Raw genomic sequence first — 16106 nt, 5'->3', positions numbered from 1 at the left:
TCTTTTGAAGCGAAACCACGTTTGTGAGGAAAAATTAGCTTATCAAATCGATACATTGTGTGTTGTTGTAAATTTAAAGGATTAGTCCATTTTCTTAAAAAAAAATCCAGATAATTTACTCATCACCATGTCATCCAAAATGTTGATGTCTTTCTTTGTTCAGTCGAGAAAAATTATGTTTTTTGAGGAAAACATTCCAGGATTTTTCTAATTTTAATGGACTTTAATGGACCCCAACACTTAACAATTTTAATAATATTTAAAATTGCAGTTTCAAAGGACTCTAAACGATCCCAAACGAGGCATAAGGGTCTTATCTAGCAAAACGATTGTAATTTTTGGCAAGAAAAATAAAAAATATGCACTTTTAAACCACACTTCTCGTCTTCCTTTGGTCCTGTGACGCGCCAGCGCGACCTCACGTAATTGCGTAATGACATGGAAAGGTCACTTGTTACATATATGAAACGCACATTCGCGGACCATTTTAAACAATAAACTGACACAAAGACATTAATTAGTATCATTCCACATACAACAACGTCGGAACGGTCCTCTTTCTTCACACTTGTAAACACTGGGCCGTAGTTTCGCATACTTCATCCTTGACCTCTTGACGTGATGACATATAATGTGAGGTCGCGCATTAGGGAGGAAGATGAGAAGTTGTGGTTTAAAAGTGCATATTTTTTATTTTTCTTGCCAAAAACAATCGTTTCGCTAGATAAGACCCTTATGCCTTGTTTGGGATCGTTTAGAGTACTTTGAAACTGCAATTTTAAACTTAAAGTGTTGGGGTCCATTAAAGTCCATTAAAATGAGAAAAATCCTGGAATGTTTTCCTCAAAAAACATAATATTCTCGACTGAACAAAGAAAGACATCAACATTTTGGATGACACGGTGGTGAGTAAATTATCTGGATTTTTTTTAAGAAAATGGATTAATCCTTTAAGTACAGGTATGGCATTGATAGCGTTGAATCTCATGGGACTATGTTTTGACATGTGGCAAAGAACCAATGAGATTCAGTGCTACCTGCATGCAGTCATATCCGAGGTTACTACGATGATTTGTATTCAATTGCTTTGCAAAGCCAGATCGAGCCAGAATGTTATTTAATATACAGTAAACCCTTTGACTGCATACAGCTGACATCATATACATCAGGGATGGCAAGAGGGTGAGTATTATAGGATCATTTTCATTCTTCAGTGAACTACTCCTTTAAAGGGTGATTACTGTGCAATATAATGATTGACTTCTGACTGCTTTAGTTAATTGTGGTTAACAGAACTAAAGCCAAAAGCCTTATGACTCACCTTTATAATAAAACAGGCAGAAATCAGACAACACAAACCACTTGCGCTTCCAAAGTCTCATGCCTGAGCTGTCCTAAAGACAGAAAAACAATATCATTTCAGCCTTATTTCACTTTTTTGCAGCAGAATACATAAGACAAGACAACAACAATTATTACTAACTGATATGGATAAAACCTTTAGCTTCCTAGTAAATACATACTCATTTTATGTGTTCAGACCCAACAGGCCCAAAGTAAAACATGCAGCACTGCATAAATGTCAGCCAATGTTATCGAGTTATTTAGTGAGGAAAAATACTGAGTGCACTATTAAAATTAGTATGCAGTCTATCTATCATTAGCAGCCAATAAAAATTGTGTTACACTGATCAATCTTAAACAACATTTTTGGTTCTTCCCCCCCAACCACGGTTCTGTTCAAACTGAATGTTTATATTCTTTAATATGCTGTATTGTACAGTACATTAGTTGCCTGTGGGCTCTTAGTTCATCAAAAAGTCTAATGAGGATCTAATTATCAGCTAAAGATTCAGTCCTGATAACAGCACCTGTTTGTAAAGCCATCCTCTCACCACCACCGGCACGTTTGGGTTCCTTTTGATAGAATGGTCACGCTTGCCAAAGCAATGCACCTTCCCACTGGTTTTCTGACTCTGTGGTATACAACATAACATAGGGAAGTAAACAAATTTGTTTACATCTAATAACAAGTGCTTCTAACAGGGACACAGCGATTAAAAATACATATTTGGACACTTTAATAATAGGTGTGAATGCCATTGTATTAAATAACAGATTATATAAAACGAAGTAGAACAAGCTCAATTTTAGTCCATTTTCAGATCTTTTGGGTCAACACTTGATGAGAATATTTTAAACGCTTATTCTATTGATAAAAAATAGCATCTATCAAATCTTCGCCTCTAACATTTGTTGAAACTAGTTTACTTCAGGAAAAGATATGACATAACTTATTTCAATATGCCACTTGGCATAGTATTTTTTGTCTAATGTAATAACATTGATACATTTAAAGGAATATTCAATTTTCTTAAAAGAAAAATCCAGATAATTTACTCACCACCATGTCATCCAAAATGTTGATGTCTTTCTTTGTTCAGTCCAGAAGAAATTATGTTTTTTGAGGAAAACATTGCAGGATTTTTCTCATTTTAATGGACTTTAATAGAGCCCAACATTTAATACCCAACTCAACACACAACAGTTTTTTCAACAGAGTTTCAAAGGACTATAAACGATCCCAAACGAGGCATAAGGGTCTTATCTAGCGAAACGATTGTAATTTTTGACAAGAAAAATAAAAAATATGTACTTTTAAACCACAACTTTTTGTCTAGGTCCGGTCCAGCGCGACCTAACGTAAATGCGTAGTGACGTAGGGAGGTCACGTGCTATATAAAACGCACATTTGCGGACCATTTTAAACAATAAACTGACACAAAGACATTAATTAGTATCAGTTGACAGACAACAACGGTCCTATTTCTCGACACTTGTAAACACTGGGGCGGAGTTTCGCGTTCGTCCTCTGTGACCTCTTGACGTCATGACGTATTGCGTGGGGTCAGCTGGCGCATCACAGGACCGGATCTACATGACGAGAAGTTGTCCTTTAAAAGTGTATATTTGTTATTTTTATTGTCAAAAATGACAATCGTTTTGTTAGATAAGACCCTTATACCTCGTTTGGGATTGTATAGTCCTTTGAAACTCCATTGAAAAAAACTGTTATGTGTTGAGTTAAGTATTAAATGTTGGGCTCTATTAAAGTCCATTAAAATGAGAAAAATCCTGCAATGTTTTCCTCAAAAAACATAATTTCTTCTCGACTGAACAAAGAAAGACATCAACATTTTGGATGACATGGTGGTGAGTAAATTATCTGGATTTTTCTTTTAAGAAAATTGACTAATCCTTTAAGTGTTCCCAATGTAAAGAAATACGTTTGAGGCACAATTGTATGTCCAAGGAGAACAAAGTGATAAGACTATAAATATCCACCTCTGAACTGAAATGAAAATACTGCTTTTTATGTACTGCTTTTTATGTACGAATGATAAATAATCACAATACATAAGTGGTTAATGGAATTTATCTTGATTTATATAAAGTTCAGCACAATTGATTATTTGTCAACCCAATGAAAGAATAATAGAGAAGAGCATATACAAACCTATATTTTGTAAAAACTATAAAGCATGTAGATTAAAACTAAAATTTCCCTGTGAGACAATGGGAATAAAAAATTACTTTTGGAAAAATGAAACTGGACTACTAAAAGATCATAAATAATGTCCCCTGTGCCCCAGGCCCCGAGTCCACAAAGTGTTATTGTCTGTGTAAAATCAGGACAGAATTAAACTCATTTCCTATACTGTATTTATCTACATTTCATTGATAATATAAAAAAACACAAATGCTGGACAATGATTGATTCCCATGAGCAGACTTTTCCATTCCAGGTGAGGTGTGTGTGCAGAGACAGGGACCTCTGGGATTTATTGATTTGTTTGTGAAAGCTCATATGATGCTGACACAGGGCTGTCAGACTCTACTCCACTGTGACGCAGCCAATGTATGTCAAGTCCGACCATTTAAACTCAATCTCTTTAAACCAGACCTTTGTCTCTATATTCCCATTTCCAGAGCAAATCAGAGGCACAATGCTCTTACTGCACTGTCATGAAACAAACGGTACCAATCTGACATTAGTGCTGTGTGGACTCGGGCACAGGGGATGTTTATCATGTCTTTAAGAGTCACTAAAGACAGTTTCATCAGACGCACGCTCGTTACTGTGGTCACACGGCGGAAGTTAACTTCCGGTCTGTGTTGTGTATCAGTCTGGCTAGCGACTAAACTGACCTCTGGAACGAATACCTTTTTTATATAAATTTAACATTAGCTCAGTGTAATGGTTGATATGCTTTAGCTATAATTTAAACTAATGTAATTTACTGGTAATTTATTTATCTTGTTATTAGAAATAATCTACTCTACAAGGCCTCAGTTGTTATTGATTCTATGCATAAGTCTAGCGGAAGTTAAAGGAAAACACCAACGTTTTTCAATATTTTACTATGTTCTTACCTCAACTTAGACGAATTAATACATACCTATCTTTTTCAATGCTTGTACTTTATCTTTGTACAGCGCGTTGTGAATGTGTTAGCATTTAGCTTAGCCCCATTCATTCCTTAGGATCCAAACCACCCAACACTTCCATGTTTTCATTATTTAAAGACTGTTACATGAGTAGTTACACGAGTTACAAAACGTGGTGATTTTTTAAGTGGATAAATAAGTGAGAACTATATTGTATGGCATAAGAGCACTTAGCGTGCAGCACTTTGACCTCACGCGCAGTAAAATTGACGCAAGTTTGAGCAAGAGGGGGAGTAGTAATTGCCACGTTTTATTTTGTGCCATCATACTTACTCATGTAACTTCTCATGTAACTGTCTTTAAATAGGGAAAACATGGAAGTGTTTGGTGGCTTCTAAATTCATCCCTGTTTGGATCCTAAGGAATGAATGGGGCTAGGCTAAATGTTAACACATTCAGAACGCGCTGTACAAAGATTAAGTGCACGCATTGAATAAAGATAGGTATGTATTAATTCGACTAAGTTGAGGTAAGAACAATGAAAATGAAAAACGGTGGTGTTTTCCTTTAAGACTAAAGTCCTACGGATTTTCTTGAATGGGGAAATGCAGATATCTCTAAAATCTCATGTTAAAATCACAGTCAAACAACATACAGTATTTCTGATCCATCATAGATATGTACATTAGATGTCGCCTTGGCTATGGCAGTTCATTGGACCGAATGCGTCAAACAGAGCCGCCATCTTGAAACAGGGGAACCCCACATCAGCGTCATTGTAGGCAATGGTGTAACAGAAATAAAATCACCATAAATCGTCATGAACGCGATTTTCTTGGTTTTCTTTTGATTCGTTTTAACAGTCAGACATGTATTTAGCATTTATTACAGGAAAAAATAAAAGTTTTGATTTCATGAGAATTTACTTTTTCTAACTGTAATGCATAGTGCTAGTAGCCCTAACATCCATGCGCAGCACAAAAGTCCAGCATCGTTCATGAATTCGAAGTACATGCAGAGATAGCAGCTTTACCTAGATACTTCCTATGACAAGACCCCTGTTCTAAGATGGCGGCGGTTTTGACGCATGCTCAGAGCCCCAAGGCGACATCTAGTGTATATATCTATGCTACCATTGGACAAAGTTCAAAGTTCAGCTTTTTAAACATTTATAAAAAAAATTTGCTTTGCTTACTTGTAAACAATTTTTATAGATTGACTCCATCAGATGACCATGCATCATTGATATGCTGACATTACTCTATTTTTTAACTGTACATTTTTATCATGGTACTTACAAGACACGGATCGAGACATAAAATAAACATATCATGTGTCTGAGTAGCTATTTGTATAAATTCTAACAGCTTTTGAAACCAGCACCTTTCAAACTGCAGTCTGTAATGAAAGCTCTGCCTACTGATGTCACAAGTTTCGTTTTTGGGACCAATTCCGAAAAAGAATCTGGGCACCGGTCCAATGTTTTTTGTTTGGAAAAGCGCAGCCCAGATCTAGATTGGGCACCAGCTCTGGGACCAACCTGCTAGAAAAGTGGTAATATGTGTGTCACAGTGCCACAGCCTTAGATTTAATTAGCTGTAAGAAGTGAGAGGTATTCTGTTCTCGATCCCTTGCCCAACATAGCTGAACTACATACTGTAGGAGATTTAATCTAAATTCTCTTGGATGGAAAAAACAATAACCTATTACTCCCTAACGCTTGGGCCATTTATCATAATCAAACGCAGAGCGCAAAAAGATAAAGCCAATTTATTCTCCCCATTACCTTTAAAATGTTATTAGTTTCTCAATATGGTTTAAAAAAAGATTCACACACATGAACATTTTATTAGGAATGTTGAGGTTCTCTTTTAGGCAAGGCAATTATCCTTGCGCTTACATTGCACTGTACACTGTTAGGGAAAAAATGTCAAAATATGTACCCCAGCTTTCACTGGGGCTGTACCCTTCCTAATATGTACCATTAGATACAGATATGTATACATTTCGTACAAAATTGTACCTTTAAGATACTTATTAGCTCTTCATCGTACCAAAATGTACCTGTAAGGTAGCCTGGTGCAACCAGACCCTCGTACATTCATTTCATTTGTACAGAGAGTCTGGCCACGCTCCATTGCAAAGCGTTACTTCCGTTAAGGAGGGTCCTCTGTTGAAGTTTAAAACTATTGGATCTGCCCAGAGTCACTCTGAATCTGCCATAACCAATTGCTAACGTTTGGTCATGACGTATGTCACTCAGTCTGGCGCACGACCTCAACGTCTGCTTTCTTAGCCACTCCCCGCTGTTCGCTGATTGGACCTGCAGATTTTTGCCGGAGAAAACGAAACTCTACACAGCAGTCCCAGACGTTGTTCTGAAGTGAAATGAAAATTAAGCGGAAGAACGTAGGAGGGTGGAGCCAGGATACCTGAGATGTACTAATTTAGGTGCAAAGCTGTGGGGTACTGCCCCAGTGACAGATGGGATACATATTTTAACCATATTTTCTGACAGTGTACGGGTAATAGAAGTGATCCAGCCTTTTGTGTATATACAAAATCATCACCACTGACCTCATATCAGCAGTGAATAAGGTGGGGAATCTCACCCTGGATCCTGAAGTGGCGTCTGCATGGCACGAAGAGACGGCGACAGATGACTCGCTTACCATGCTGGCCGGCCTCGGCTCTGGTGGTGGCTTGGACATGCGTAAATTTGCCCTGTGAGGTCAGACAGAGAAGACATGAGCTGTGACATGCAGTTACTAGTTAACGTGCTGAAGCGAACAGTGAAGACTTTGTATTTGCAGGGACAAATTGACCAACAATGAAAAGAACAACCTGAGGACACAAAATACAAAGACACTCCCTGTTTGAACACATTTCCTGAAGGCATGATGATCGAGTAAACTGATAAAATTACCCTTTAGTGTACACAACCCTATAGGGAGAGGATTCATCTCCGGTTGCCTTTCTTTCTACCTGCCTAGTACCTGCTGTACATATTTACTTACCTACTCAATCTATCTATCTATCAACAGGACCTTTTTTCAAACTATTTGACTAGGTGAAGTCAAGACCACAATAAAGCAGTAAAGCAAAAATAGAAACATCAATGCAGGGTCTTTCCATACGTTTGATCATGCAAGCACTCCTCATACACTCATCTACAAGTCAAGCGGTATTCTTCATCCATTAGCCTTATACTCATATATCACAATGTCTTTTTTGGAAAGTAAACACACACTTCAGCACAAAGATCTACAGTTGAAGAATGCAGGGCATTTATAGAGGTCTCAGCACTTTCTGTGCAGGTCAAAATCATTGCACCCACGCACTGTATGATGCATCTGCCTTAACTAGGCACTTGCTAGTTTCACAGGAATAACAGGAAGACTGTAAACACTCAGGAATTCCATTTTAATCGAATGTTTGTTAAATAGTTTAAAAACAAATCATTAACCAAATGTTTGCAAAATTCCTCTGCGGTCACCATGAGAGACACATGCCTTGATGCCAGGTTGCTCACTGAAAGTATTTGGGCCCATATTTCTTTCCTAATAAGGAAAACCGGATAAAAGCTCCACTGAGATTCAGGCAAACCTAATGTAAGATTTTGGTTAAGTCAGCAAAGAGACAATTTGAATGGCAGAGAGATGAGGGAAATAAAGGACAGAATGTACACTGTAAAAAAATTGTCAGCTAACCTACAAAATGTGCTTAACATTAAAATTAACCCGTTTTATTTAAGACAGCAAATGTTATTTAATGTTACTAAAATCAATGTAATGTAAGTATCTTATAAAAGTTAAATCAGGTAGAAATAAATTTGTCTCTTTAACTCATATTTCTTTCATGCTCACAAACTTTGGGCAAAAAAGCTATCATACACTGTAAAAAATATATTTATTTTTTAAATTAGGCTATGTTACTTTTAACAAATTAAGTTAAACAATTTCACAAGTCAAAACTAAAAAAGTATAGTTGAATTCACTTTGTTTTAGTTGTTTTAAAGGGACATTACACTTTTTTTGAAAATATGCTCATTTTCCAGCTCCTCTAGAGTTAAACATTTGATTTTTACCATTTTGGAATCCGTTCAGCTGATCTCCAGTTATGGCGGTAGCACCTTCAGCATAGCTTAGCACAATCCACCGAATCTGATTAGACCATTGGCATTGCGCACCAGAGTTTCGATATTATATTTAAAAGTTGACTCTTCTGTAGTTACACCGTGTGGTAAGACCGACTGAAAATTAAAAGCTGCGATTTTCTAGGCAGATATGGCTAGGAACTGTACTCTCAAACTGGCGTAATAATCAAGCACTTTGCTGATGTAACATGGCTGCAGAAGGCGTAGTGATATTACGCACTGCCCTCAAGTTTTAAATAGGAAAAATATCAAAACTATTTGGTTATTTTTAAGGGCGATTTATAGTTATGCGTAGGTCCTACGCCGTAGCTACGTCATAGGTATTTCCGTTTGTGACTGCGAAAACAAAGATGAGCCAAGTTGAGGAGTGATTTAACTCAAACTGCATCAAAAGTCGCTGTTTATTTACTTCCATCATTGCTGGTCTTCTCAAATTATACACAACAAGTTGCTGTTTCTTCTTCGTTTGTGGGTTAACTTGCTTAGCTTCTTCTTCTGTGACTACTTCTGCTGCTACTGTGTTTACACGCGTGGTTACTGCCTACCAGCGGTCTGCGGGGGTGTTTGCACGTCGACGCGGACGACGACACAAAAGTATAAATGAAAACCGACGCGGAACCTTACGCCGTCGCGGCTACGCTGTAGGACCTACGCACGACTATAAATAGCCCTTTAGGCGCAATGCTAATGGTCTAATCAGATTCAATGGATTATGCTAAGCTATGCTAAAAGTGCTAGTGCCATACCCGGAGATCAGCTGAAAGGATTTCAAAACGTTAAGAATCAAATGTTTAATTCTAGGGGAGCTGGAAAATGAGCCTATTTTCAAAAAAAGTGGAATGTCTCTTTAACTTCATGCTGTTTTTTTACAGTGTTGAATGAAACCAACCCGAGAGTTGTACAGCTCTATCAAACATCTGTCTCAGTCACTAAGCACATTTTTTAATCTGCTTCAAGGAAATGACAAGACATTTTGGACTGGTATCCAGAGATTGATTAAGTTATAATTTGTTGGATACACAGCTGCATCTTAATACATGTAACTTAATGTGTTATAGCATAAAAACAATAAATATTCAGAGCATGTGTTGTAAAAAGCACACACACATATAATTGAGGCAGATGGCAAACCCATTGTGCACCCACAGTCCATTCACAGACTGTCTCATGCATGCTGGATACAAAACTGACTTGAGCTGTCAGAAATAATTAGCTGCTATCTGATTGGCTGCGCTTGCACCACTCTTTGCAGTATAGAAAATCTATTATATATAGCGAAATACTATATTGTCATCAAATCGTTCCCTTTAGAAAGTAAAGTAGATTATTTAGAAATTATGACCAGTTCCATTTTTTACTTCCTTTACACCTATTCGCTATTATTGAGTTATCAGCTAGATCTGTGACAAACAGCATATAAAAACGAAATAAATTACAATTTGTTTTTTGAAATGTGGGCCATAAAGTCTTTTCGAGAAAATCTCGTAAGTACTTTATGGGACCAATCCAGACCTACTGTACAGTAGGTGACATTCAAACCCCACTGCAAAACTGTCTAATGGAAACTATACATTTAAAAATACTCCCTGAAGTCTTCAGAGTAGTTATAAAGCTCTCTGACAGATAGCACCTGTTAAAGACCCACCTGAATGAATGAATGTACACCATCACTGAAGGTAAAGACCTCTGATGGTCTCTATGCTATGATGTCCTCTGCTGTACAGTATAAGTGGGCTGAATCTAAACAAACTGAGAGCATATGAGTGTAAATCTACCGTTAATAAATCATTAGCGTCATACATCAAAAACACTTTCAGATGAGTAAAATAAGATCTAAAAAAATTTTTCCCTGTATTTTAACTGTTAGAGCATTGTGTTATGCTGATAAAATGTATAGCTTCAATGCATGATCACTGGATAAAAGCATAAATATACTGATAAATGCGACAATGCAAATGTTAAAGGATTTATTCACCCCCATGCCATTCAAAATGTTGATGTCGAGAAGAAAATACGTTTTTTTAGGAAAGCATTCCAGGATTTTTCTTAATTTAATAGACTTTATTGGACCCCAGCACTTTACAGTTTCGATGCAGTTAAAAATTGCAGTTTCAACGCAGCTTCAAAGGATCCCAAACGAGGCATAAGGGTCTTATCTGGCCAAACGATTGTCATTTTTGGCAGGAAAAATAAAAAAATCTGCACTTTTAAACCACAACTTCTCATCTTGCCCCAGCCATGTGACGCGTCAGCGCGAGCTGCACGACCTCACGTAATGTGTAATGACATTTAACGATCACATGTTACATATGTGAAACACACACTTACGGACCATTTTAAACCATAAACGGACTCAAATACATTAATTATTGTCATTCCACATACAACAATGTCGGAACGGTCCTTTTATCCACACTGGCGTGATAATGCATTACGTGAGGTTGCGCTGGCGCATCACACCGCTAGTGCAAGACGAGAAGTTGTGGTTTAAAAGTACATATTTTTCTTGCGTTAAAATGGCAATTTTAAACTGCATGTAAACTGTTGAGGTCCAATAAAATCTATTAACTTGAGAAAAATCATGCAATGCTTTTCTCCTAAAAAAAAATTATTTCTTCTCGACTAAACAAAGAAAGACATTTTGGATGACATGGGGGTGAGTAAATTATCAGGATTTACAAGCCAATTTACCACCATATGTTAAGAGTGAATAATCCAGTACAAACATGCCATAACACAGTTATAATTCAATAAGCACAAAACATAAAACTTCCAGCATGTAATACATGACAATGTGTGTAGCCTTTTGTCTTCAACAAGTCTGTTATGACTACAAATATAGAAGAAATATACCAGTGCAAAAAGCATGATGCACCTAAACAAAGTCATCACTCCACATAAATAAAAAACATTTTGATTATGCTGCTAAAACTCACCAAAGCAAGCAGATTTCCCAGCTTGTGTCAAGCTGACACTATTGTTTTCATGGACGCAGGAGCTTACAGTAAAGCACAAAAACTGACACACACCCGAAAGCTATAAATAATGTTTTTTTTCCTAAGGAATGTGAGGAGTGCAGTGTGATGAGGAGTCAGGAGGTGTCTGTGACCAGTCAGTGTACGACATCAAAATAGCAGGAAACAGTCATGGAAAGACCTGCAGACTACAACACTTTGCCTCTCGTTTTTTAACCTCACTGGCTTTTATCCAACATTTCTGAAGTATGTTTGCACCCTGGGACTGACTTTCTCTAGCCTCACAATATTTACTGTCTTTTGAATGGATGGGCTCGGAGGTCCTGTATTTTATGATGGAAAGATAAAAGAGGGCCAGCTAAAATCTTTTGCTGTTACTGTATATACTGGCCTATATATTATTATTACACAACTCTCAAGAATACTCAGTTTAGATTGGTATATCACACCATCCAGCGGTCTCCTATTTCACAGAAACCAGTGCACATCAAGTGATAAAGTGACATCGGAAAGCTTATCTGGGCTGCTTTCCAATTACTGGTGCTATAAAAAAATTCCCATAATAAAACAGTACTTTAAAAACTATTCCATATCAAGCCATATTATGCATCTAATGGCTTGCTTACATGAAAAGCAACCACACTGTAAAAACTGCAGCATTTTTGTCAAATCAACATATATTTTGATGTTACTGTAACTTATCAAATTAAGTTAAACAATTTCAACTTGTTTTTATATTTTATGTCAACCTTTTTAAGTCAAAACTTAAAACATTATGTTAAATTGACTAGCAAGACAAAGTTGTTTTTACTTCATGCATGCTTTATTACAGGGATTGGGAATGTATTGTAATAAGTGGGATAATGTACAGTCAACAGGCCATAAATATACAATAAATCACTTAGTGAAACAAGACCTCTTCGTTCCAAGCTAGGGTCCACCAGGGTTAATTCTGCGAAAGCAACCAGCTGACTGTACTTTTTCCCTTACAAATGTCATGTCATATCATGTATATCATATTGCTTTCTATGGGGCCAGTCACACCAAAAGCGCTTTAAACGCTTGCAAACGCAAGGCGCGACGCACTGCCTTTTTTTAAAAAGAGCAGTGCGACGCGGCTTTTCTTATTGCTAAGCAACCACCGAGTCAGCTGTCTTGTCAATCAAATATTGAAGCGTGAGCGCTCTTTTGCTGTTAACTGTCATATTAGCAGAAACTTTAAAAAGAAACGCTTGCTCTGACCTTGTTTGAGGGTGAGAGGTGCACAAACACGCAGGAGAGAGTGAGCGAGTGGAGTCCGGTTCTTCAAAGCAACTGTAAACTTCCCTCACCACAACGTAAGGCCCGCCTCTCCCCTCATTCCATTGGACAATGGAAAGAGGCGAATGACGTCGGGCGCTTCTCCACTCTCAGCGCTCCTTCAAAAACGTGTGCGCGGCAGGCGGCAAAAAAAACGCAAGGCGCTCGGCGCACGTAAACAGCGCGCAAACGCGCCCTGCCCATAGAATATCATTCAAAAAAGGCGCCTGCAACTGCCATAAACGCTTTTGGTATGACTGGCCCCTATGGCATTTCTATTTTTATATAAATATAAAAAATATGAAATGTATACATGTACAGTGGGGAAAATAAGTATTTGACACTTAATAAGTATTTAATTAGAAAATAAGTATTTGATCAGTAATGGGAATTTCTAAGTGGGCATATTTCACTTTATTTATTATGACTCAACTTGTATACTTAAATGCTCTGATTTCTTTGTATAAATTCAATATCTGGCCTGATGGCTACATCTGGTGGAAATTTTGTGTCAATAGCCCACTTAGAAAACCCCTTACTGAAAAAATGCTGATGTGTCAAATACTTATTTTCCCCGCTGTATGTGTTTGTGTATAAATATACATAACAATTACAGTACAGCACAGTACACACACATTTATTATGCAACAAAACACTTTTATTTTGTATGCGATTAATAGCGATAAATATTTGACCAGCAATACTAAATATCTATACCTATCTATCTATCTATCTATATATATATATGTGCTGTACAATCATTTTATAATATCATTTATGAATGAATGTGCATGTGTAGTGTGTAAATAATGTTTAATTATTTACGCTTAATATAAAATTATTCTTTTCTATAAAAATCTCTGATAATTATATTATTAAACATTTACATACATTTATTATATTTTATTAATTTATGATGACACTAAATAAGGTCATACGTTATATATACTTATTATTATAAAATTATTATAGTGTTGCAGATAAGTGCCATGTGTGAGTTATCCATCCAGCAAAATGAATAATTTAAACAGAAAGGCAGTAAGTTTTTGAGGTAGACATTGCTATCCCACAGTGTTATTTAGACAAATGTCCTCTCCCTGTGCATTGTGCTCAGATTAGTCATTCAGATCAATAGTACTGCACTACCAGGGGATCACAACACTTGTATCACTGCACACACTTCCGCCAACATCACTGCCAATGAGATCACGGCACATTTTAGCTCCTCCCTCTGGAGGGGTGGGAGTATGCAGCAGATTTGGGGACAGTAAGATGAACAAGAATGCCTGTTTCACCCACACATATTTGGGTGTGTCGGTGTCAACAGGCTACGTTGAATCACTCTTAATATCTAGATACTGCTAACTGGAAATCCACACCATAGCTGTCATGGCCACCTGCAGCAATGTTCTTTAAAGGATAAATGACTTTGCTGACTTTATGACATTCCCCAAAAGCTCTTCCAGGATCAGCACTTATCACATCTGTTAGGGTGAGGTTGGTTTTCCACTGCTACTAGATTAGGAAATAGCAGGGCCGATGGAGACAGAGCCTGCAAATGAGGCCGTAGTCGTGCTTAAAATAGCACTTTTGAGCAGCCAGTAGTGTCGAACATTCCAGTTATGTCCTGTAACTACTTAATCTCTCTCTTCTACAAACCACAGGCATCACGGGTCATTAAAAGTCTCATTGCATTATCAACACAGCTGCAAGTGACAAACTTCCTCTTCTGTTAGCGACTCCAAGACTCAATCTTTTACGCATCTGGCCTTCAAGATCATTTTCACTTAAAGAGGTCAGTAAGCCAGTACGCTAATAACTAGATCCCCGCAATGACTTCTCCGGCTTCTCCCAAAGGCGGTTAATATGAGCCTGAACTGGGCACAGAGCCTCCACACAGCGTGCCCCTAATGAGAAATATCAATCAACCCCGTCAGCGACATTTACTCGCCTGTCATCTCTATGAGAAATGGTTTTGACGGCCACGCGCAAATTTCCTATGGAAGTTCGACATTCTAAATCCATGAGCCCATCTTTACTGTATGTGGAAAACATCTGACTTGTTTCCAAACCGTTCCAATTAGCTTCCACTATCCTAAGGTAAGCTGACTATGTAGGCATTTAGCAGTAAGGAAGCACATTGCAGTAGGTTTTGGAAGAGAGCTATTGGTTGGTAACAGATATTTGTTGGGACGTGACTAAACTTTGCATTGATTTTTATCTAGGTTTGCATCAGCAGGCGGTAGAATATATAAATGTTCCTGTAGCTCAAGTGGTAGAGCATTAGCAGCGCAAAAGATCGTGAGTTTGATCCCAGGGAACACACATGCTGATCAAATGTATAGCCTGTATGCACTGTAAGTCACTTTGGATAAAAGCATCTGCCAAATGCATTAACGTAAATGTAAACATAATAATAAACAAAGTAAACCATCAGCATGTTCGTTCCTCTTAGTGGGGAACAGAGGAAGATGAGTCTCAGCAGGAATGTAAATGTGAGATCTCTTAACCCTCACAGCACTGAAGATGTAAAAATCCAAGTTAGAGGATTTCATCTGCATGTCTTTAAGTACCAACAGAACCAGAAATATTCTGAATTTAAAGGTGTTTCTGAATTGCAAACCAATTTGCAGCAGGGGCAGAATTTGGCACTTGGGTGGACTTCCAAAATAATGGATGGACCTATAAACAAAATTCAAACAGGATTCTCGGCATTTCTTATTTAGCGACCCTTTACTTTACCTTAAAGACCAAATGCATTAAATTATAATAACACCAATGCACTGGTGTATGTTTTTATCTGGAAGATGATTGAGGCCATATTCATTAAAGGTCGCGTTCTTTCTGATCCCATTTTTTAAAAACCTAGTAAGTGTGTAATGTTGCTATAATAGCATAAATAATACTGAAAAATGATAAAGCTCAAAGTTCAATGCCAGACAATATATTTTCTTTAACAGAATTTGCCTTTTTAAAGCCTACAGCGAACAGCCGGTTTGGACTACAGCCCTCTACTTTCTGCTTAAATGACATCAGTAGAACAGTTTTTTGACTAAACTCCGCCTACAGGAATACGTCAGTCGCCAGCTAAGCTAACGGCAAGCTAAGCTGCAAATCACAACACAATAAACAAACTACACAATCAGAACTCGATAAGTATTTCTGAAGGAAGGACTTCAAAGGACAAGGAAGACATCAGCCTGTTTTGAGGACAGTGAAGACAGTGG

At 37.5% G+C, this 16106-nt stretch overlaps 1 protein-coding gene across 15 annotated transcripts in view; it reads right to left on the bottom strand.

Moving 5' to 3' along the window:
* The window catches only part of plekha7b (pleckstrin homology domain containing, family A member 7b), a 139274-nt gene that overhangs the window by 62578 nt on the left and 60590 nt on the right, over nucleotides 1-16106 (bottom strand). For all 15 annotated transcript variants that reach the window (XM_055201409.2, XM_073858790.1, XM_055201414.2 and 12 more), the window contains 3 exons: nucleotides 7062-7173; nucleotides 1872-1976; nucleotides 1322-1394 (listed from right to left, as the gene is read on the bottom strand). In XM_055201409.2, the coding sequence (XP_055057384.2) occupies nucleotides 1322-1394; nucleotides 1872-1976; nucleotides 7062-7173 (290 nt within the window). The remainder of the gene's footprint in view (nucleotides 1-1321; nucleotides 1395-1871; nucleotides 1977-7061; nucleotides 7174-16106) is intronic.

Source organism: Misgurnus anguillicaudatus, chromosome 21, assembly GCF_027580225.2.
Source record: "Misgurnus anguillicaudatus chromosome 21, ASM2758022v2, whole genome shotgun sequence".
NCBI lineage: Eukaryota > Metazoa > Chordata > Actinopteri > Cypriniformes > Cobitidae > Misgurnus > Misgurnus anguillicaudatus.
This window is presented reverse-complemented; position numbering and strand designations above follow the sequence as displayed.